The following is a 25,471-nucleotide window of genomic DNA, read 5'->3' as shown; positions in this document are numbered from 1 at the left end:
TAGGTTCTCTACTACAGGCAAAATGTGTTCATTCAAAAATACAGAACTTGTAATGCTTTCACTGCTGAAAGCGTAAAAAATTACCACGCTGAAAAAACACGAGGAACGGCAGCATGCACAGCTAATGCTCCCACCTTCCCCCCCCCCCCAAAAAAAAAAAAAAAAAGAAAACGACAAAGAACTGGCCATGGCGAGCACCCAGCGAGCGGCTGTGTCTCTGCTCATGTGCTGGCTGCTCTGTCTTATTGTCTGGCTTTCACCAGAGCCCCACATTTCCTACCTGTCACCACAAGGGGTGTCCAGGACGCGCTGCGAGCGTTAGGCTTCAGTCACCGGGCGGTGCAGGGGAGTCTGGCAGCTTCGCCCTGAGTGATTCTGTGAAACTGAAGGAGAGATTCTCGCTGCTGCTCTTCAAGGATTGCTGTTGTTAGAGTGAAAAGCAGATTTGGAGGTGTGCGTGTATGCGTGAGCAGATGCGGAGTGCATTTGACTGAGGTGTCTGGCCGCTGGGAAGCACTGCGAGAAGAGGCAGAGAGAGGCGGTGAGAAGAAGAGGCAGGAGCAGGACTGAAGTACAGAGCAGCTGTTTCCTAATACTCCGGTTCTTTTGGGTGCCTCAGTGAATGTGAACATGGATTCTGTCACTGAATTCTTGAAGCTGCTGTTTCTCCTATCTGTTCATAACTGGCACACAGCAGTGGCAGGGAATAAATGTAAGTATTGCATATGATTTAAAACTCAATCCAGAGTGTTTTGAAAACTTCTGGTATATTTTATTTGCATTTAGAATAAATATTATTTTTGAGACAAATGCTTACTGCTTTGAAATCATGACAGCAATTTGCTAGGCTGAAAATGTTCTAATATCCTTCTATAGATTTTTCTCATGAGTCTATGTACAGAATATTGTTTATAAAGCCTACAGTCTAAGAGTATCTGAAAGCAGCATTTTTACTGAGGGATGCATGTTCAGCCCCATTTTCATTTTTGTTTTCTGTTTGTAAGTGCAGCATTTTCCAAGGAATTGTGTCTTACGTGGAAATTACTGGCAGATTTCTATTGTGTACTGTTTCAGCTTGGGTTTTAGCAATTTATTATTTTGAAAGGTGGTATCTGCATCTCCTGAATTAAGCTGGCACTCAAATAACTCTAATGGACATTACTGTGCAGTTCAAGAGCAGTACGAATGTAACAAGGAAAAATGTGGATAGCAAGACTTTATGGCCCTCTGCATTGATTGCTTAGGGAGTATTGTTCATGCATGACTAAAGAAGAGAAAGCTATCAGTTCCAGCAGAAAGTTTTTTGAAAAATGAGTAATTCATAGTTAACCAGTAGGGTGGTATTGCAAAATAAAGATAGTGATTACAGTTTTAAAGACAATCTGCCCTCTAGGAGCCAAAACTAATATATACCTGAAAATCTCGGTTTTCAGCGTTGGATTAGATTAATTATCTTTAAATTAAAAAGAAAAGAAAAAACTTACCAAGAAACTAATTTTCAGGGGTTTCATCATTCAGTAATAGTTCTGAGCTATTCTTGTTCCATTTGATTCAGCTTCAGCAAGCTGAAGGATTTAATTTTGCATACATGTGGTAGAACAGTAGCCTAAATGCCAGATGATCATAACCTGAAACTGAGCATATTTTCTTCCCTTCCTGTTAAGGCACTGGTTGTGCATCACACGAATGAGGAGGGCAGAAGCAATGTCTCTATGGGAAGAAAGTGCACGCCAAAGCAAGGAGGAATATTCAGGAATAACCTTACAGACCAGGCGCATGGCACAGCTCTGGGAACATCTGAGCAATGGCAGAGAAGTTTGAAGTGCTCTATGGGTCTATAGCCTAGGGTTTTGCATATGGGTAGTTTGTAAACTAAACATGCTCCCATGAGCCAGACATTCACACTGCAGCACCAAAATGATCTTGTGCTGTCATTCAGTAATGATATCTCATTTGATACTCAAGTGCATAGTGTAGCCCTAAACATGAATACTAAGTTCCTCTTGTTAAACGCCCTGCTGCAATCCAGCCACAGCTTTAATTCTCTTCATCATTCTGCATTGTACAGTTTATGAATACATCCATTTTCACAAGACCATGATAATTGAATTGCACATTAATAGCATTTGGCACTATGCACAAAACTAAATCAGTTGCTTACAGGGAGGCATATTAAAACCATTGCAAAAAAGACTTGCATCACACAGCAAAGCAGTAAAGCACTAGAGGTCACTCTTACAATTTAGGAAGCAAGGTTTGAGGCAAAGGCTCAAGCTTCTTCCCAACACAGAATTATGAAGGATAAAACAATTCAGGTGTGAAATACATTTACTACTGGCTTTCTCAAATACTTCTCAAAAACAAACCAAACTCAATTACAGTATCAAATGAGTGACTTGAACAGATTTTTCACATATATGCTAGTATTTATAAATGTATAGTATTTTTATTTATTAATAAGTCCTCACTCCTATGTCAAAACACTTACCTGAACTGAAAAAGTGAGAACTCTCCCCACGCTACAGGCAAGGAAACTGATTGTGGGAAGAGTAAATGAAATTATTTAAATTAAGAAGGAGTGAGTGTTAACATGTGAAGAGAACTTGGCCAATCTAATGCATATTATTCCTTTCCAATACTTAATCTGGGGGGAAAAAAAAAAATCCCTTTATATATATTTTATTTTGGAAGTGAACATTTCTGTGGGAGAGTTAGTTTGTTTTAAAAGTGACAGTTTCCCTCTCAAGTATCAAGGTATGAATTTAGTTAGTGTGTTAGGTTTCATAAAATGACCTCAGGAGAATAGGTTTTTCATAATTACTGATTACAATAGCTACATGCAGCAGCCATTATCTACTCACTTGAACTTACTCCTTTCTTCTTGAAAAGTTGACCAGGAATTGAAATCCTTTTCAGTACGTGGTTGTACTATTGGCATTAATGTATTCAAATATGTTTACAAAACCAGGTAAAGTTCAGTTTTCTTGAATGAATTTTGATTGTCCAGTAGGCTGCCAATCATCAAAGAAAATAGGTCGGTTTTTTAATTCTTCCTCTAAATTGACCTGTTTTTCTTCTTTTAATTTTATGGTTCTTTCTTTAATATCAGATCCTGACTACCTAAATTTTGCATTGTCCTTCTTCAGACCAGCTGCCATTAAGAAAAGACCAAAGTAAAAACCTTTACACTTCACCTTCAAGTGTCAATGCTAATGTTACTAAGTCAGTTGTATAAAGAAAATTTCTTGGATCAAAAATTGATGTGTTCAGAATTATTTCTGTCTTAAAGGAATCATGGTATTCCTCTTGAGTAAAATGATTTTGAAGTTCTTAGGTTATCTGAAGGTGACAGACCCTATTATCTAGAATATGACAGTTTATTTCTGGGGTTTTATTTTGTTTTTTTTTTGTTTGTTTGGCTGGTTGGGTTTTTTCCCCCTGAAAAATAATGCTGACACTTCCAACCAAGAGAGCTAATTATTGCTGCTGGAAACTAAAATCTTTTAAAAGTTCTGTAGTAGTGCTGCTTCGTGCTTTCCTATGCTTTCTTCCTCCCAAAGAATTGCACTTCCAAAGCAGTTGAAAGAAGTTTGAAGTGCACAGCCTGAGTAACTGTATAAGGTCAAGTATGAGTTTTAAATGAAGGATTAAAGCACGTACTCTTTTAAGTTCTTTTCACTGGAGCTAAGAAACATTTTTATTTTATTTGGAACTGTCTCTACAGCTGTAAATCAGCAAGTTACTAAATCAGCCCTTGAGAACTTGCCAGAAATTGGTACTTTAATAGGTACAGTACTTTTTTTTTTTAAACTCTCTAAAACTGAAGTGTTGGACAAAACATAATTAAACCCTCTACACACATCAACTCAACTGTGACTAAAAGTTATTAAGCTTAATTTTGGCAGTGAATGGAAATAAAGAGAACAAATTGGGGACTTTCCATGTAAATTCTCACCTCTTTATACCTACTTCTCTTTGTTAAAACTCTCCAGTTTTACAGAAGGTTTTATCAATTGAGATTTTCATATTTGTACTACAATGATCATAATTTCTGTAAACACAGAAATGTTTATTATTATTACTGTTATTATTTTTAAATATCAGGAATTTCTTGCTAATGCTACAATAAAAGACCTACTCTAAAGCTGACAGAGAATGGCTGTTAATGATGCTGAAGTTTTCAAATAGAGGACTGAGTGATCACATACCTTGATTATATGATCACATGCAAGTCATTGTACAAGTAATATCCCCAGGGAAGAGATTACTTGCTACAAGGAAAATATTGTCTCTTAATTTAGAAAATAATTTCATTCTGATCTTAATCATCGGTACCAAACAGTTCCGTAGACTCTTTGACAACTTTATGGAATTGCATTAAAAATATACTAAAATTATGTTTACCACAAACAATTTAAATTAAAATGTAATTCTTTTACCATTAGTTTGTGGTTGATATGAACTGTAGGGGAGCGGAAAGTAGGAACTTCCTTATTTTTCTTTTAGTCTCATTAATGTTTATCTTCTGTTTATTATTATCTGTCTCTGCTTTGAGATAGCAATGGAGACCCCATCAGGGACCAGGCTATCTCTGGGCAATTATTTACATGAATAAAGCATTACAGACATCTCTAGTATATTTTGCAAGTTTTTAGTACAGTAACATCAAAAGCTTGTATCATCATGAAATCTAAACCAATACCAGTGGAAAAATCTATCAAAATTCATTTCAGACTTTCAAGGTTGAGAATTCATGAAAGGCCTTGGGTTGATTACACTGAGTATAATCAATAATTTGCATCCCATTGCTCTAGGCTTTCAAATTCCCATGGACATATTTGTCCCTTGGCTCAGTCAGCAGGATGGATGGAGCAGATTTGGTCCTGATTGATGGTTAGTGACAGACAAGTAATGACATTCTCGAAGTGGGATAGAATCAACCATAAAAAGAAAAGGCAGTAGGTTATATGTAAAGTATGTTGTCAGTGCTAGTAATAACATTTGCATTATGTGTTAGGATCTACTGTGGTTTAGTTAAGTACCAGTCAGGAGTTCCAGAGTAATCACTAAATTCTTCACATCTTGATAATTCTGCAGTCATAGTCGTCGTGCTTTCTTTCTTACATAATAAGTAGATGTAAGCGTACATCTGTGTTCATCCACAAGAAAGACAACCTTTAACTAAGGTGTTGTATCCAATGACCTATGTCTCACAAAATCCTGCACACTTCTGTAATTGTATATAAGGTACAATGCTCAAGTTTAGTATTTTTTCCGAATGCTTCAATGCTGCAGTAGAAAACAACAAATAGTTTGTCATATATTAATATATCTCATATGATATATTTGCTAGTATTCTTCCTACTGCTTCATCTTCTATAAAAACTTCAACAATCACAATTTCATAGCTTCTAACAAGCTTAGCTGGGAAAAATAGGTCAAATCTCTCCCCCATCCCTTCTCAGCCCTGCTGTCTCCCCAACCCCAAACAAGCAAATCAAAGAACACTTGAATGCTTGAGAAGCATTACATCTTTCAAATATTTCATAGAATCATAGAATAGTTTGGGCTGGAAGGGACCTCTAAAGATCATCTAGTCCAACCCCCCTGCAATGAGCAAGAGACATCTTCAACTCGATCAGGTTGCTCAGAGCCCCGTCCAACCTGACCTTGAATGTTTCCAGGGATGGGGCATCCACCACCTCTCTGGGCAACCTGTCCCAGTCTTTCACCACCCTCAGCGTAAAAAATTTCTTCCTTATATCTAGTCTAAATTTTCTCCCCCTTTAATTTAAAGCCATTCCCCCTTGTCCTGTTGCAACAGGCCCTGCTAAAAAGTCTGCCGCCACCTTTTTTATAAGCCCCCTTTAAGTACTGATAGGCTGCAATAAGGTCTCCCCGAAGCCTTCTCTTCTCTAGGCTGAACAACCCCAACTCTCTCAGCCTTTCTTCATAGGAGAGGTGTTCCATCGCCTTGATCATTTTCATGGCCCTCTTCTGGACCCGCTCCAACAGGTCCATGTCTTTGCTGTGCTGAGGGCTCCAGAACTGGACGCAGTACTCCAGGTGGGGTCTCACCAGAGCAGAGTAGAGGGGCAGAATCCCCTCCCTCGACCTGCTGGCCACGCTTCTTTTGATGCAGCCCAGGATACAATTGGCCTTCTGGGCTGCAAGCACACATTGCTGGCTCATGTCCAGCTTTTCATCCACCACTACCCCCAAGTCCTTCTTGGCAGGGCTGCTCTCAATCCCTTCATTCCCCAGCCTGTATTGATACCGGGGGTTGCCCCGACCCAGGTGCAGGACCTTGCACTTGGCCTTGTTGAACCTCACGAGGTTCACACGGGCCCACTTCTGGAGCTTGTCCAGGTCCCTCTGAATGGCATCCGTCCCTCTGGCGTGTCAACCGCACCACTCAGCTTGGTGTCATCTGCAAACTTGCTGAGGGTGCACTCGATCCCACTGTCTATGTCATTGACGAAGTGGGATCGAGTTATTTTCTTTTCCCTGAAAATGACCCTGTGCTTTGGTGCTATTTGCAGGTTTGAGAGTTTAGTGTGCAGTATCGTGCAGGATTAGAGCTCTGTTTTGTGGGAAAGTTAGAATTGCCTCTCAGTACTTTTATATGTTTATTCCTTGTTAGTTGCTCTCATCTAACAAGGTGATAACAGAGGTGGGGGCAGTGAGATCCATCACTAATTCAAAGGGCTCTCCATCCTAGAACACACCAGGCTATTTGTTAAGAATGATAAAGAAACACCAAATACTAAAATTAGTCATGTCTGTCAGTGACTCCAGAAGTACACGTTAATTTAAGAGGTTTCTGAAGTGAAAAGTTAAAATTTGCTTTTCCCTCTCAGTTTTCAGTTGTTTTATGAAGAGGGAAGGAAAACGAAAACATGAGTGATAACATTGATTTTACAAGTTTCTGTACAATTGCTTGGTTTTTTGCACTGTTAAATATGACTAAGATTAAATGTTTTGGTAGATTGATCTGGTAGTTCTTGAATATAAAATACTTTTTGTAACTTACCACTTGTAACTTTGGCAGTCAGGGCCTGGGCATGACTTCTAGATTAAAATTGAAAAAGAGTTATGTGTGTCTCAGTGTACTAGCATGTATTACATAAACGTCATTATGACAAAAGCTGTCTCTCTAAAATTGAAAATAACATAAAATGTATAGGAGATACAGTATGTTGCCACGATGAAAATGGTTTTGCTTTATTTGTTTGTAAAAAATGATGCGGCTTTAATGCTAGGGTTTAACCAATTGCGGTTAACTGAAATTTTAACACTGCAGTGTTTTATACTTACCTATTTAATCATGCTTACTTACCTGTTGTGTGTTTGTGTTTTATATATGTGCAAGTACAGCATTACAGACTACCGTTTGTCAAAGGAATACTCTATAGGTCTCTTTCCATTAGTTGAATCCTATGCCAGTAACATTGAGTTAAACCTGTGAAATGCAGAGGAGAGTTGGTGTCCAATTATTTTTCTTTTCAGAAGACAGTTTTCAGTGTTTATTACAAATTGCTACGCTATTTTTTAGTACGCAAAATGTAGTGTGGACTGGGAGGTAAAAATGATACTGTTTATATTCTACTTAATGAGTATTTTCAGTGCAATAATTTGAAAAGTGATTGAAATCCTGGAAACTTCTGACGTTTTAAGTAGATTAAAATTAGTAACTACAGAATTATTATTTAAATACCCTACTCACTTAATAGGCTAGTGAAGAAAACCACCTCTAGGGTTTTAAATCTCAAAGGATAGAGAAAAATATGGTTAGGAAATCTATCCAGCTGGGTAGCGGGTCTAATTACTTTTTTATTAAGTAGATCTTGTTATTTGGTTGTGCTCAAGAATAAGCTATTGCTTGTTCCTTGCTGTTAGAGTGCCTGTTTGTTTCTATAACAATCTTTTAGCAATTAACATATTTACATACGTGGTCTTGAGGGAAAAATAGATTAGAAACAGCATTTGAATTTATTCTTATTACTTAATATCATTCTTTATTCAGCTGATAGCTGAAGAAGATCTTGCTCTTTTTCAGGCATTTATCTATCCACTTTTAATCTAAATAGAAAGTGTTTTTCAAAACCTAAGTTGTTCCTAAAAATATGATTTTACAAAGATTTTTTCTCAATTACATTTAAAATTTGCCACCAAAAATCCCCAGCTGTATCTGGTTGACCTGTTCAGAGTTATCACGAAAATATACCTTTAAAGAAAATTCTAAACAACAAAAAAAATAGTCTCATAAAGTATGTGGTTAAACAGGGTACAAAAAATATTATTACTCAGATGCCATATAACCTAATAAACAACCTCACTAGGAGAGCAAATGGAATAAGTTATTATTAGAGAAGGTCTAGAGCAGAGGTTTTGAACAAGACAGCAATGGTGAGACCTTCAGAGGGTAACATGCACTATAAAAGTGATGCTGTAGAAAGGCTGAGTTGCATACGGGGAGCCTGAATCACTTTGGTTAATTCACCTGCAGCATTGTGTTGTATCCTCTGTTACATTAGACTGGATATGCTCAACATGGATATTCTGTAATTATCTGGAAGTTTTGAGGAGAGGAGAGAGGAGAGTTTTTTTCTTCAGGATTACAAATTATGGTAGAGGTCATATGATGTTTACTGCTATGCATTATTAATAAGAAAATACTAATTAGAAGCTGGAAGACATTTTGAATTAGAAATAACTATATAAAAGCTGCAGAAGGGAGATTTTTGCTGAATATTCACTGCTTCGTTTATTAGCAAATATGCCTTTTGAGATATATGATGAACTGATGGCTTCTGCAGAGACAGGAAAATTAGGATTTATCTGTCTAAAATTAAAAATCTGAAATTTGGATGTTTGCTTCTGAGCTAGCTGTCTCTTTTTAGTCACATGAGAGAAAAAATAGTTTTTATAGGAAGAAGTCATGCAGAAGATGGAAGGAAGAAATCGCATGGAAAGTTAGTTATCTAGTATAAGGCGATTTGTAGTGTAGAAGTGCCCTAATCATCACTGATTATGACTCTAAGCCTAGATAACTAGGTCAGCTGTAGGCTTTGTAGACATTAAAACTTACATGAGATGCATTCCAGTTCCATCAAAATATCCCCCTCTAAATTAATGTTAGAAAATAGTATAGCAAGCCATACTGACTGCCTTGTACAGTAATCACTGGCTATACCCAATGCATTCGTGTTTGGTGTTGAAGCTCCCAGAGTCTCCCTTGTCTGTGTTTGGGTAAATGGGTTATCCTTGATTTCCCAAGGGTTAACGCTGCTGTTATTGATAGTTCTAGACAAAATAGAGGGACTAAGTGAGGTTCTGGAAATGTCCTACCCGTGAGAGCGTCTTTCACTCCAGAAATTACGAAATATACAGGTATTTTGACCATATGCAATGTTCTGGTAAAGTGAAAATCTCATTAACTTAAATAAGCTGGAATTGCCCATTCTACCCACCTGAGACAGTCTGATCTTTCTGCCCCTTCAACAAACCATGATTAAAGCTCCATTTTAACCCCAGTCTTGTCAAAACATGTATTTTTTTTTTGCTTCTAAAGAAAGTATAGAGTGAAAAGATACTGTATGATGAACAAAATCAGCAGAATACTACAGCATTTATTTTCATAAAACAGTAATAAAACAGATAAAAGTATCTTGGTACTTTATGGTTACTTTAAAGGCTTTTTACTATCCAGCATCTAATGATGGTTATAGACTGACTGTTACACAGGATAGAAAGCCCTTTTATGCTCCAAGCCAGCAAACTGTGGCTCTCACTGTAACTTCTTTTCCCGATCAATGACAGGATGTTTATCTACTATGCAGCAGTCTAGTTTGCAATAGTTTTGTAATCATGGTAAGACTTACTTACCATTCTTCTTTTAGAAAAAAATGCGATCTTTAGCAACTAAGATTTTTTTTTTGAAATCAATGAAAAACAACACTGCGTCTCGATGTCCTTATTCAACTAAAGCTCCTAGGGAAATCAATGGGAGCTTTGCCTAAATAAATATTGTATAAAAGCTTTAGAAAGAATGAGCTGAATATTCATTCAACAGTGATATGCTGCATAGTTTGAATATAACTGGTCTTTTTATTTCCTTTCTATGCACCAGTCTTTTCATTTTGCCTTGTTTGGAGGATTCATATACAGAACTGTGTAACAAACAAGAATTACTCATTTGTTCCACTTGACAAAAAATAAATATGAGGAGAAAAAGACATTTAGAATTTTAGCTAGTTCCTGTGGTTAGGGAATTTATATGCCTGCAGTGAAAAACTACTGCTCTGTTTTTCTGAGCCATTGGTAACATTTTTTTTTTTCTTAAACCATCAAGACGATTGATTTTAATTTTCAAGGGTGAAATAGCCCCTTAAAACTGAGTACTTTCAGGAGTATCTGAATGCAGTGGAGTACACTGGAGGTTGCCGAGCTCTGCCTTCCAATTGACAAGGTGCGTTGCAGTAACTCTTAGTTTTATCAGCCTGAATGTGGAATTTGTAGGGCTGTTTTTCAGTTGCACCATGCCAGTGTGCTCTGGAGCTCCACTGTGCCTACAGCGATTACATTTCTTTCCCCAAGCAAAGTCTTGACATGTCCTCCAGTAATTAAGACAGAACAGATCTCTTGGAGAAAGGAGGGATCATCATAAAATTTGTTTGCAAATACTAACCCATGATTTTAGCTTGCTTACTCTTACATAAAACCTACCTGTAAACGTTAATGTATGTCACTGAATATGTTTCTTTCCCTGTAAAATAGGAGAAACAGAGCCACGGTGGTTTGTGGTCTCATTTCCTAATGTACTTTTGGAAGGTCTGGATGACAGTGATGAGCCTGGCACAAGAAAAGGACTATGACAGGGTTTTGCTCATGGCACAGTGCTGTAAAAATCTTATTCTGACTTCAGTAAGTAATTACATAAAATGAAATACAGAAGAAATTCAGTGATAGATGAATCAGCTACCAAACCTTTGTGTGGATTTGATAGCCCCACTGATAGTAGGAGACTATCAATGTACTTTTTTGGCTGGGTGAAACTTACAGTACATATAGCAATAAATAAGTGTAAAACTCTCAGATGTCCTAGGCACAGATGACGGGTTAAAGGTAACTATAGCACTCTCCTGAAGAAGCCTTTAAGATATGTTAGGAAATGTATGTTTCTTTTACAGAAGATCACTTTTTATCATCTACTCCTTGTGTATTTTTAATGTGCTTTGGGGCATGATGACTTCTTTCTCTTTTTTCTCTTTCTTCCCCAAGGGCTCAAAAAAAAAAAGATCTGTACTCAACTGTAAACTTGTTTTGACTTTTGTGAACTGTGATTATCTCATAGATCATTGTTTTGCTGTATAGCTGTGCTTTACTGTGTCCTGATTCATCCTCCTTGGACGGGAAAGCAAAGAATTTAAGAGATAGAGACTGGGGAAAAAGATGATCGATGTGCAAGTACCAATATGCACATTTTTGTGCAGTCTGCAATGAAGGGTTGTCATTTTTGAACCCTTCGCAAAATGTCCACTTCTATTTGCTAGCTTGCTGTAGCCCAGAAGTGGTAGATATCCAGTCAGACTGCCCCAAATTGTGAGCAGTGGGTGAGGGATGGATTCACAGTTATGCTGAACTTGATCTCTGTTATCCTTAGGATACTGCAGTAGAAAGTAAGCTTTTTTCCACCATCTTGTGTCATGGTTTTTTTGGGGGGGGGAATCTACCATGGCAAAGATTGCTTTCCTCCTTCTTCTTCTTCTGTCTCGGCAGTGACTACTTAGAAATTTGACAACATTTTGTTTTTTGGGAAGGGCGGTAATGTATTCTCTGTAGATACTCTAGATAATGACAGATTGAGAAATTCTAACAGAGAATTCTCTGATCTAACTCTCACCTCTAGTAAAGTGTGTATGTATGATGGAGGTACTGAAGGGGGTAGTTTCTGTTTTGATGTTTCTAATATTTTTTTGTAATGTCTCAGTGGATGTGTTTCTAAGATACTGCCGCAGGTGCTGAAAATGTATGTTGAGTGGAATCAAATTATGTCAAGTTTCAGTGCATGGTTGTGCATACTTGAACATTATAGATTGAAAGGCATGATTTAAAAATCTACCAGTGAACTAGTATCAGTAAACGAATAGTATGATGGATCACAATGGCTTACTTAGGAAATGCTGAATATGATGTTCATATTTACATGTTTGCTTTTATAGTTATTTATAGTTATTTGTATCCATATCTTGTTGAATGCTTTAACTGCTTACCAGCAGATTTTTTTTTAATGATTCATCTTTCACACCTGTATTGTTCTTTGATAGTAGCAGAGGTGTTATGATTTACTGATTCCATATATATATAGTTATTTATATTATTTTTGTGGCTTGAATGTAGAACTACATTTGGAAAACAACATCTCAAGTGGGTATGTCTCCTTTTCTCAGTCATTCAAGTTGGATAAATATAACACAAAATAATCCTAAACCTGGAAGACCCAGACTCATGAGGATTTTGAAATGTTCCTGTGGTCCTTAGCTTCCTACCCTGCCACTTGCCAGTAGAGAGGTATAGGAGAAAGTGGTGGTGAAGAAGGAGTTCCTCTGACTTTGGAACCCCACTGCTAAAACCATGCTAAAACCACACTTGCAGTAATTGCCAGCTTCAGTCAGAAAATCGGGTACTATTCAGTGCAAAATCCTTTTTCAGAATAGAACACTGTAAAATACTGAATGTTTCTTAAACAGTAATCTCATAAAACATGACCAGGTAAATGGGTGGTAAATGTCAGTGAGTGGTAAGCACTCAGTGTGTTACCCACTTGGAATATAAATAATGGTCTATTTTATAGTATCCTTTAATGTCTGCCTAAAAGTATTTGAAAGATAGTATCATGATCTACTTAAATTTCTTCTAATCAAATAATTAATTGTTATTTTTCCTGCAATTAATCTTTGTCATCACTGAGAGAAGAAATCATATGACAGATCATAGAGTTCTATCTGTATTAGAACGTGGACTTTGACATGAAGGAGGAATTGTGTTATTCCTTCAGACTGAACAGAGATTTTATTTTCAAAGCCTAACAGCAAGCCTCAGAAGAAAATCAAACATTCTTTAAAATAGTAAGTAGTGTTCTTCTACTGGTTAAACTACTGTTGGGGAATTTTTATTGTACCTCTTAAGGCGAATTAAACACATTCGTGCTTAAATATTAAAAAAAAAAATTAATGAACAATACATTGAGCAGAATCCTACTGCAATAAGTGGTTTTAAAAGGAGTCTGCAAAGATGCCTCACAAGCAGATGCCTTATATACGCTTGCCCCAGCACCAATCCTGTGAGTGGTTGCATGGCACACCTCAGCCCGCCCTTGGGTCCATCCCTCAGCCCAGCTCTGCTGCCTGAAGGTGGCCCCTGAGGGCTTGCTGATATTCCAGGATGGCTACAAGACAACAGGAAGTCATTCTAGCATTCTTGCTCCCAGCCTGTTTAACCCCTTCAGCAGTTGGGCCTTCTTGCCCTCCATGCCAGATCATTTCTCGGTCACAAATTTACCACTACCGAGCAGTTACAATTTGCATTTCCCCTTCACTACTTTTGTACATGTATAGCTTTTTAGGTATTTCTCTTTTAATTGTACTTGAGAAGTCTGATTTTGTGGCTTATACATTAAAATAGAATTTCCAGCAGACTGATGCATAATACTGCTGTTGAAGGTCTAGAATGTGGACATGGGCAAAACACGGATGTCGACGGCTTAGTCTACTATGTTTTCTAAAGAAAATTTAAAGTAAAGAATGATGCCTGGCCCAAATTTTTGAACGACTTGAAAATTCATTAATTTACTTAGAAATAGTTACACTTCGTTAATGCACAGAAAATATTCATAGAAACAATATTTTCAGCATTGTTTTTTTGTTGGTTTGGTTTGGTTTGGTTTTTAATTGACTCAGTTTTAGATTTTTTCCAGGGTGAAGTTTCCTGTAGGATGAAATGATGTTACATGATTAATCAAAACAAAGGTTTACAGATCCAGTGCTCTGTCAGTGACACAGGATTTTGTAAACTCTCTCCATTCCCTTTTGCAGGCCTCAGAAATTCAGATGCCAGATTGTTTCTTTTTACTGTGGCCTCATTTTTTTCTCTGGCAAGTTCTCCAAGAGTTGGAATGATCTCTATTTCTGACACGTGGTTTGGCTGCCAAGACTGGCCTTGGCTACTCTGCTCTTTACTACTGTTACTGAGAAATGTGGAGTTTTCATAGTGATATGAGGAGGTAGGTCCTTCTAGCTTGGAAGTCTTGCATGTACTTGAATATTTGAAGCAACAACTCATAAAAAAGGGAGGAGCCTAACAGTCACTTAAAATGTGTACTGCTGATAGCCCATCTGTAACACATCATCTTCTGTGCTAGATGTTTACTCACAAAGGTTGTTTGTGCACGTCAACACTATTTGCATGTACAGTGTTGCTAGCTTGTATAGTTTTTATGCTGTCTTTTGGTACACCTTCTGTGAAACTCCAGTATTCAAACAATTGTACAAAATGAAAGCTTTCCAAGGATTTTTTAAGATCTAATCTTTGTAATTGTGGAACAGAGAATAAAAATAATGAGTTATCTTAGAGAAGGCATGAACAATCTCCATGCAGCTGTCAAGGATTTTTAGTGTGGGTCCCGTTCTAGGCTTCCAGTCCTGGTTGTCAAAGGAAGGACTTCAGTAGGGACCTAGCTGATGTCAGCACCTGTGAAACAGCAAGGCCTTTTAAATATATTGCCCGATTTTTCCCTTGTTTTGAGTCTCAGAATGCTTGTGCATCTTAGTTATTTTTGATTTTTGATTTGAGAATTGATTGTAGCATCAGGTAACTTCTGTCCTTATTGCTCAAAATCTAGGAAAAAAAAAACCAAACACCCCCAAAAAAACAAAGAAGAAAGAACTCTATCATTTAATCTCATGAATTAAACTTCATAATATTTTTATGTATAATATCAATGAATTCTTTAGGCTGGCAAGATTGCACTTGTAACTCTGTACTTGCAAATCTAGATGCAAAAAATGACTTTGCATAGAGGTGGGGCGATCTGGTTTTTTATAATAAATCATGACTTTAAAATTAATTTTAAGGAAAATGTTTAACATATGTTTGCATCTTTTTAATGTGCTTCATACTGCAGAGCTCTCTTTGACCTCTATTTCGTGCTCAGTTTTTACATGGTTTTCCTATTGATGTTCATGGATAATTGCATATGTGACTTTAATACAGGACACAAGTAGTTTAATTGCAGATATCAATGCAAAGCCTGCCTAAGGATGATAAGGAAAAGATCTGTTGTTGCTCTTCTGAGTAAGTTTCAGAGTTACTGAAACTTTCAGAGAAAAAATACAAATGCAGAACATCCCGCACAAACATTTTCTGTGGGTTTTTGGATGCCTCATTCACAGCTACTGTGTGTTGAGCTCACATCCATAAGAAGTGATGCATTTCCAAATGACAGAAAGCTTCTTTTTAATGCCTCTTTTTTCTTACTCGTAGGAGTTTTGACCATTTCTTTGTTCTTTTATGTCACACCATTGAACACAGCCAATTTTGTTTTAGTGAAAACACTGGTTTGTGTCAAAAGAGGAGATAAACAATCATGACAGTTAGGAAAGGGCTGATTTTTATTAAGACTTCTAGTGGCAATTGGTGTTCTCTTTATTAGATTGGTGGATTCCGTTTACAGGGTCCAGCAGGAGTCCAGATGGAGAGTGTTCCTGATTGGTCTCTGTGGGATTTTCTGAGCAAGGCAGGTTATGGAGTATGCTGTCACTGCATGCCTTCTGTAGGTGGCAAGCTACAGAAGCTAGCAAAGCTGTGCCAACAGCCAAATTTTGAAGGTTTTTTATGTGTATTGGGGGGTATGTGCTTCACAACACATATAATGCTTCTGCTTTTAAGAGGAATATCAACATTCTGTCTATTCCTTCTGGTTTAATTATATTTTGGCATAATTACAACAGAAACAGATACCATAGAGTTATGAACTTTGGACTGTGTCTTGTCTTAAAGTTTTTCACATTGACTATGAGCTTTCAAAAAAACATGGTAAATCCTTTTTATAGATCTCGTCTCGGGTCTGCCTTTATGTTTTAGAGAAACTGATTGGACATTCCTGATTTTGCAAGTGCATGTAGTACATGTAGCATAACTGGTGCCCTTCCTCTGTCCATTTGCAATGTCTTTGCCTCAGCAGAGCGTTTCTTGTGAAGTTGTGTTATGTAGATAACAGTTCTGCTGTATGAACCACAACAGCAAGTGAAACTGTACAATTGTTTTTTGACCGTGTGGTACAACTTCAAGAGTCCATTGATTTCAAAACCTCATCTTGATATTTATGTCTTTGATAGTGCCATATTCAGTCAAAACCCCCAAAACATAGCTGCTTCCCTCACTGCCCCACCTGCCCTCTGCCATCAGTTTAAGTTATTGATCTATTAGCAAGAAATACATGGTCTGATATTAAAATCAGGCACTGTCTTGAAGAGAAAATGGATAGAAAATACATTACTAATTAGGACAGAAGCATTCATTGGAATGACAAGATGAGCTTTATTTTAATAGTGGGTAAATTAATTAAGCAATAATGAAGTGCAGTGTTTTTCTAGGCACCATGCTATGTTAGGAGATCATTCAATTTGTCTTCTTTAAAGGTGAATCACATTTCTTTAAGCAGGCGAACAAGATAAGGCATACAGCAAAGCACAAACCTTTTGCCTTTGCAGTGATATATACAACTATGTATGGACATGTGAGGAGGCTGTGCTAAATAGAAGTGTCCAGCAAGGGAATTCCTCTCCGCCAGCATGCAAAGACTGCTCTCACTGAAAAGGATGAAGACTTGAGAAGCTAGGGCCAAGAGAAAAATGAATGAATTATGTCAGACAATGCATACTTCTCAGAAAAAGGAGCCCATACTTGTGCTATCTACAGTACCTTTGAGGTTTCAGTGTTGCCAAGAGATTAAGATTTTATCACCTTCAGCCTAAAATGATCCTTTTGTTTATAGCTTGAGTAAACAAAACAGTAGAAGCTCATACAAAATTTTCATTCTCCTGAAAAATTCACGTACTGATAAAGGTGTGATAATTTAGCTAACAAAGTTAGAGCTTTGTGAGTTGGTCTCATAACGATGAAGGCAAATTTCTCTCAAACGCCAATCCTTTTTATTGAAAAAAGAGTTATCGGACTGCAAGATTTATTCTGCAAGTAAATTGAAAATTAAATTATGCCTCAAAGGCCTTATTAATTCTTTTAAAACAATTAGAAAATGTGGTATTTATGAAGATTCTTTTTGAATATTACTTTTATATGTTATTTCAGCTCTATTACAACATTGGGGGAGTGTAATAAAGACATTTTTCCTTTCTTATTTTTCTATGGCTCTTTGACAGATGTCATCATAATTTTGCAATATTGTACTCCAGGAATAACTGGAAAGGGAGGATCCTTGTGCATTACCTGTGTTTTTTGTTGTTTCAGATAGGCAGCCTGATTATGTTACGTTTATGTGTTATACTCACATAAATATGATAGTGTTAACAATCTAAATAAAACAGGAACTCTTCAGGCTGATTATCTGTATGTCCATCCAATGTTCCTCAATGGACCACAATTATAGTGCACTTGGAAAATTTAAATAATCATTAGATGTAAGCTGTTGATTTTCATTAAAAGATCCATTTTAAAAATTCTAGATTTTCTGTTTTATATGATGAGGCTTAACTTCATCAGTATATTTTATTGCTTTGTACTGTGTCACCAGTTCAATAGAATTTGATCATTCGTCTGAGAACAAGCAATCAGTAATGCTGAATTTTTTTTTCTGTCCCACTACTTCATTCTTCCTTGTGAATGTGTAATGTACAATGTGAAAATGACCCCTGAAAAATGAACATTTTCATTTCTATAAGCCTCCTAATCCAGAGTGTACAAAATCGTGATTTATTTTCTGCTCTCTCTTTCTTTCTTGTCTGTCCAAATGATTGACGATTGTGGATGAGATGCTACCCACTACCACTGGCCTACAGTAAATTGTTTGTATCCATATCTTTGAGTCTGGGGTGTGGATTTATAATCCTTCATGTTGAGACAGCAATTGAATCTGATAAATTTTAGGCATCCACTTGCTTTTTCACAGCTGTTCATACTACTAGGTAATTTTATATCATCTTATGACTGACTAATACACTTCAGTCATGTCTATCTAATGAGCTGAAATTCTTGTTATTTTCTGTCAAGTCCATGACCTTGTAGTTTCTGGTGCCAGATTTCATTCTATTTCTGTTATTCTGTCATCATCTAGTTCTTTCTTATGATATCTTGATTCTGCTCTGTATTGATGGCACCTCCTAATTTTACAGGGATATGAATTCATAAACACGTCTCTATTTTTTGTTTCATGGTCTTAATGAAATTAAGGAATGCCTTGATTTGCAGACTGTTAATTCCCATGTGGTTTGATTCTCCTCTTCTCAGTATCTCCCATTACTATTTTCCTGCCCTTATGCAGTATGTAACTTATTTTCTCATCTATTCATGAATGACTAGCAATTTCCTATGCAACAATAGATAAAATCAGCCACTGCTTTTCAATCTAAAAATTGCCTGTCATAGAAAACCATAGATTGCTTTGACATGATCTACATTAGGTAACCTTTGTTCCATTTGACCTAGTTTTCCATTTACCTCCATTTCCTTAAATATTCTTTCCCTTGAGAATTGTTCTAAATTCTCACATATTGTTGAAGTCAGATGTACAGATTTTTACTGCCTGCTTTGCACCCCTTCTACCTTCCTTGCTTCCTCCATTCTGTATTTACGCTACACACAGTATTGTCCTGTTTCACTACCAATTTTCCCTGATAGATGAGTTTATGGTGCTTCTTCTGGATCTGTGGTATCTTGTATCAGGTTTTCAGAATTCAGGGATACAGACTTTATTCTGAACAGAGCTGGGGTGTTATAATCCACTGCTGTTATTTTTTTTTTCATTTGTTCACATTATCCACCCTGCTTCTCTCCCTTTGGTCATTAATCACACTTCTAAAATACTTTGAGAGAGATTGTTATATAACTTAGTAGCGAACATCATATTTGAGGAGGAGGAAAGAAATTTCACATTTAGTATTAAATGTTTTCATACTTCAAGAAAAAATGAGATGTGTGATACAGAAAGTAGAATGTCTCATCAATAAACATAGGCACACTGTACTTGTTAAACATACTGATTTGCAGAATCATGGATATTAAAAGATAAACATGTACTCAGAATTCATTCTTAAATTACATCATAAAATATGAGTGGTAACAGCCGACATGTGTAAGTAATATGAACTTTGGAAACATTTCTGGGATTATTGCTTCTGAAAGTACTTTGCATATACTTGATTTTATATTTACTTTTTATTATATTATGAGGGAACAATTCAATTTAATTTTGTAGTATTGGTTTTTCTTTTACCTGTTTTCTTAAGCTGGTTAAATCAAGTAATGTACCTGAGCTGCTGCAAGTCAATAAATGGTTTGAATTTAATAAAAATATGTAGTAAAAATGAAGACCCTCACTGCACAAAAAACAAACACAGCAGTGAGTTCTACCTGATCTCCTAAAAGTGTTGTGCCCAACAGAAATGTTTTAGTTGCGTAGTATATTGTTTAAACATCTTTTTAATGTTTTAATAATTAAAAATATCTTTCCATTCCAAGTTCCTGAGTGGAGGTTTTTTTGAATATTCTTGATTTTGTTGTAAAAGTTATTGATCAATGCCACTCAGCCAATTAAGTCTTTTTAAAATGTTGCATGGAATCTCACCAAGTGTAAAACTTGATTGTCTGTAAGTATCTGTGTTTGTATATCTTGACATAACACATACATTAATAACTGTAAATAATTACAATAGTAGTATATAGACATTTCTCTATATGAAACAGGGACAAATACTATGTTTGTCTGGAGCAATCCAGTTTTGAACCTCTCTCAATATGTATAAACTTAAAAGAAAATGATTAAATTGTGCTGCATTATAACAGTAATGGCCCATCATTTTGAATAAATACAAGCAGTTAAATGCAATGATTGTTTTACGGAAATTACTTTGGCTCATTCCCAATTTTTAGGATACTTTTATTATGTAAATTTAAATAACTTTTAGCTAACAATTACATTAAACAACAATATGAGTAGTATAATAGTACCTCATTGAATAAAACTAAAAAAGAATTGCCAGTGTATATATTAAACTATGTGTCTTATATGACATTCAGTCCCATAAGGTAACTATCCTGAGATACTGTTTCTTTGCTATTTATCTTACATTCCTTTGATAATATAGGCACGGTGACTGTTTCTCTACTTGACTTAAGGTTTTGTTTGTCTAGTTGTTCATTTATATAAAGGAAAAGATTAATGTTCCATAGTAACCCAGTGCCTTCCCAACCCTGAAAAAAAATAAAGGAAGGAAGAAAGTAAACATAATGGTACTGTGTAATTGACTTGGGCTTTCACCAACTTTCAGACTGTAAATTTTTGAGACTTTTGTGAGGAGAAAACATAGTATTTTTACTTCTACCTTAAAATGCTAAAACTCCTAAAAATAATTTTGACCTGCTGTAGATTGAGTTTCAGCAGAGTGCACTAAGTATTGACTATTTTTAAAAAATACTGGGAAATAAAGGGTTAGTTGTCTACCTCCCATGTGTATCTCTGCTTTTCATGTTTTATTTTTTTGGGGGTTGTTTTTGTTTTTTGTTTTATTTCCTGGCGGTCTCACCATGAACTCTCCTGCTAAAGGCCAAGGTTCTTAGGACTCTGTGAAATGAAGAGTATAAAACTTATTTATAGGCAGTCCAAACTTGAGCTTTTTTGAAAGCTCTCAATCTTGATATAGCCTTCTCCAACATTGTTTTTTCCCATTAATATTTAAGACACCATCAGTACATTCCTTCAGTCACCACACACACTGATCTTGCGTGTGTGTGTGTTTGTGCATGTGTGCATGTGCGTGCACATATGCTATTCTCTACTATAGTGGAGAAAAAAATCTATTTTCTTTCTATTCTTTTGAACTTTATTTCTCTCTCACAAAAAACTGATGAGAAGAACGAATAACAAAAAGAAAAACTGATGAGACTAATGAATGGAGCTGGAATAAGAAACAGTGGAATTGAACTTCCAGTTCACTGCATGTGAAACTGCTGTGTGAATGAATTCATTTTGTTTCTGTCCGAGGAGGAAAAAGAAATAGAAAATGCCAGTACTAAAGAAGCCACCTTTCTATGGATTTACGTCTTACAGTGTAAGATTGAATGTATATAGACTGATACAAGATGTTTTGAGTTCCATTGTAAATATTTACCAGGGTTTGTGATTATTTGCAGTTGATTCTGTGGATTCTCTGGTGTCTTAGAAGATGAAAGTCCATCTGGCAGCCTTGTCTGCAGGCAGGACACTAATAAAATCCCTTTCCCTTATGATCACAAAGTTTTTAGGAACTTTGTTGTCTTTAGAACCTCTCCTGTTCTTGAAATTTGGTTGAAATCAGGAAACAGAATGAAAAGTTGGACAACAGATGAAGAGGAGACAAAAATAGTCATATACACTGTATAGATACAGTTACATAATTTTTATGCCTCATTTCTTTAGGGAACCAAGTTAAACTGTATGTTTCTTTCTTCATGTACATCTTTTAAGTTCTTGGATGAATTGGGAGAAAATAACTGTCCAGTTGCATACTGTCGGGAGACAGCCACTAAGCTTTTTCTTGGCTTCATTTACACCATCTGGTGTGTCTCAGAATTTTTCTGAAGGTAAATATCTTGAAAATTTGACACATTCAGATGGCATAGTAAAGGGTATTGTGAACTAAGTAAGATAGATATAAACTCCTTTCAGTTTTGGTATATGTGTTGCACCAGAAAAACATGGAAAGGATAAGCTGCTGGTGCAAGTCTAAGTGCAGAAAAAAAGCATTCTGCCTCTGGCATTTCGAAATACGTCTATCTGGAGCAAATGTCATGAAAAGTAAACTGAACAAGAAGACGGGCAGAAATCTTGCTGGCTAGTTCTGCTTCAAAGTAGGTAAATAAATGTGAGTCTGCGATTTTTCTCTTCTTTGATATTATTTGTTTTTCCTGTAAATATTACCGGATTGCTCTAAAGGAGAATATTACAAATATTGTAAAATAAGCAAAGACAGTTTCTAGTTTCCTGAATGCAGTTGTGCACCACCTTCGTCTGAGAGCATCAGGTTTACTACTGAAACAGTATTAAGCACCAGGCTGGGTTTTTTTTTTTCCTCAGAAGGTACTGCTTTTTACCCCCACTTTCTTTCCCCCTCTGAAGACAACAGGGCAAACACATTCTCACTGATATATTTAATTCTAATTGATCTGAATAGAAGGTTGCAGACACATAACTGAAATCACCGTGAAGAAGAACAGAGTTTAGACGCTGATGGGCTGGTATTGAAAAACAGCCCTCCCAGCCCAGATGACAGGTACGGCTGAAATTTACAATTGTCCTAACAACTCAGATGGAGTTTGCCAGCTCTGCTTCATTTCCATTTCCCATGAAAATAGATGCTGAATCTGACCCCCCCCCAAAAAAAAAGATTTAGAATGATCACCTGAAATAAATTACAAATACAATGTAGGCTGCCATGCCATTTCAGGCAGTTTCCTTCATTCATAATATACTTACTTCATAGACAGAGAAGCCAATCAATCTTGGATCAAATTTTTAAACTGATTTATAGAGTTGTTTTTTACTTCTTCTTTTTTTTCCCCATTTCTTTTCTCCAGTCATGGCAGTTTATTTATAATCTTTAAGGATAAAACAATGACAGTGAGCTAAATATGACTTCTCTTCAGATAGATCATTCTTGGATCTGATTGGAAATTTTGGTTTTTTACGTTTCTAAAACTTGAATTTTATTCCATTGAAAAAAATCCATTGGTATTTTTTTAAATTATATATTAGTTTTATATCAATTCAACTTGAATCAAATTCCTATTTAGTGCTGGACAGAAATCTTTTAATCACATAGCTTAAAGATAATTTTTATCATTCCAAGCTGTTTTAATGTCTCTTGGTGCTTTTAGCTATGTTAGAGCCTTGTTTTTTGGCTAAAGTGTATATCCTTTAATGCACTGGATTCTTCATTCTAACTGAGCATCACAGAAAAGTCATCTAATAAGAAAATCTGACAGAAAAAAATGTGGATATGTAAACTAATGCTCCCAGAAGATTTTTTTATTATTATTTTGAACTGACTAGAAATTAAATATTCTAGATTCTTGTTTCATGAAGATTGGAAATTATGGATCTTTTAATTTTATATATACCTTTCACACACAGTCAGGGTAAAAAAAAAGGTCAATTGTCCAAAGAGATAAATATTCCCATTTCTTTCTTCATTCATTTTGTTAATCAATAAATCCTTCTTGACGTATAGAACAATACAGTTCAGTCAAACAGGATTTGGATGAATACTTGTTACACAAGAATTATCAGATGTTATGATCATGTTCTGCCATTTTCATTTAATACACTATTTATTAAACATCGCATAAAATACTAACTTGCCGAGAAGATTTCATTATCTCCATTGAAAATATTTTTTTCCTGAGAATCTCAATTGCTTTATGGAAGTATGACTTTTTTTTTTTTTTTTAAATACACTAATTTAAAATTTGTTTGCTTTCTGTAATGATCTTGCATATGAATGGCAATAACTACTTGTACAACCACATTTTTTCCAAGGTACTCTAATTCCCTAGATTTGTAGTTATTCCTGCATTAAGTAGATAGGGCCTGGAGTCACGTGCAAGAGACAGAGTTCATATGTAACTTATCTCCACGTTTCCATGAAAATTTTTGCAGTCAGCTGGTTTATTCACAAAGTATTTAAGAAATATGGAGTAAATAAATATATATATTTGAAATTGATAATATTATTTAAATTGTGTAATTAATAAATATGTATATATTTATGTAAAAATTCTAAATTTCATGTATATGAAACAAATAAATACAAAACGAATATAATGTCAAGTGAAGCTTCTTTCTACTCCTGAAGATAACCTTTCAAAAACCAGAAATATGAGGATTCTACAGGACAAAATTACGAAGTAACATAGAATTATTTGCGCTAACTGTATGAGGTAATTGGAACTCAAGAAGTCCAGGTACTAGAACTAAAAATTACATGCTATGGCTATATTTACGTGCCAACTGGAGAGTGTTTCAGCAGTGGGACTTGATTATCTACATTGTTAGAAATTGTCAGGATGGTCATAAGCAAGTTTTTGGTCCCTTCTTCCTCCACCACTCATTCCCAGGTACACTACATGAGTTAACATGTGCCAGAAGTTTGGCTATCGCCACACTGTTTGGGTTGCTGGGAGAGTTTAGCAATATGAGTGGAAGACTTGTTGCTGAATGGCCTCTGCACCGAGCATATCACAAGCACATTTCATTTATTATTGTAAGTGTAGCATTTGTAAACTATTCTACCTTCCCTTTTAGAGTGCAAATCATTCCTTCGTAAGGTGATTATCTGGACTTCTGGCATATCATTTCTGTTAAGGTAAACTGTGTCCAAACCAGAATGCTTCCAAGAATCCTATGAATTTTAGGAGTGGCAGTAAGGCATGATTTGACTTCAAGTCTTTTCCTCAGAGTTCTTAACTAATGGAACAATTCTACATAAGTTCCTAAGGAAAAGGAGGAACAATTTTATGCTCCGTTCACTTCCTAAATGCTGAAACCCTGTCATGCCTTATTAAAAATAAAACCAACCTAGATTTACCAAGAAACAATAGAAATGATAAATGTGTGATAAACCACTATTTTTAGTCTTCACAAAACTAGAAATCGTTAATGGTATTATTGTCTTTGGGAATACTTGCTAACTTATCACAAATTCCTGTAAGGTATGTTTATAGCAGCTCTTATTTCCAAATCAAACTTTAGATGGCCTTTCTGCAGAATTAAACACTTGAAAAGTATCTCATAATATCAGTTAAAAACAAATCTCCATTGAATTACTGATACCATTAAATTGTGTATGGTTGAATAAAGTAATCTTTCAGTAAATCTCAGGGGAAAATTAGTAATAATAAAAATTCCCATTAAATTTTTAACAATGAATTGCTAACTATTTATGAAGTTTACAGATTCTATTTAATTATAATACAAATATTAGAACTGTTTTCTATGAAAAAAATAAACAGGCTTTTTTAATAGAGCAATTGCATCCCCAACTGAATACAAACACATTTTGCTTCCAAAAGCAAATTCAATATTTGGCTGTTAATCTTCTATTGATTCAATATATTCAAATTTATAATCCATGGAATCAAAAGTAGATTTAATCTGTGTAGCTAAAGAAAGATAAAACATAATGTAAATTATAAAAAATAT

At 35.7% G+C, this 25,471-nt stretch overlaps 1 protein-coding gene across 2 annotated transcripts in view; it reads left to right on the top strand.

The window, feature by feature from the left end:
• Window positions 1–344: 344 nt before the first annotated feature.
• The window catches only part of CNTNAP4 (contactin associated protein family member 4), a 247,180-nt gene continuing 222,053 nt past the window's right edge, over window positions 345–25,471 (top strand). For both annotated transcript variants that reach the window (XM_076362422.1, XM_076362421.1), the window contains exon 1: window positions 345–712. In XM_076362422.1, the coding sequence (XP_076218537.1) occupies window positions 631–712 (82 nt within the window). In that variant the 5' untranslated portion in view covers window positions 345–630. The remainder of the gene's footprint in view (window positions 713–25,471) is intronic.

This window comes from Aptenodytes patagonicus, chromosome Z, assembly GCF_965638725.1.
Source record: "Aptenodytes patagonicus chromosome Z, bAptPat1.pri.cur, whole genome shotgun sequence".
NCBI classification, from domain to species: Eukaryota; Metazoa; Chordata; class Aves; order Sphenisciformes; family Spheniscidae; genus Aptenodytes; species Aptenodytes patagonicus.
This window is presented reverse-complemented; position numbering and strand designations above follow the sequence as displayed.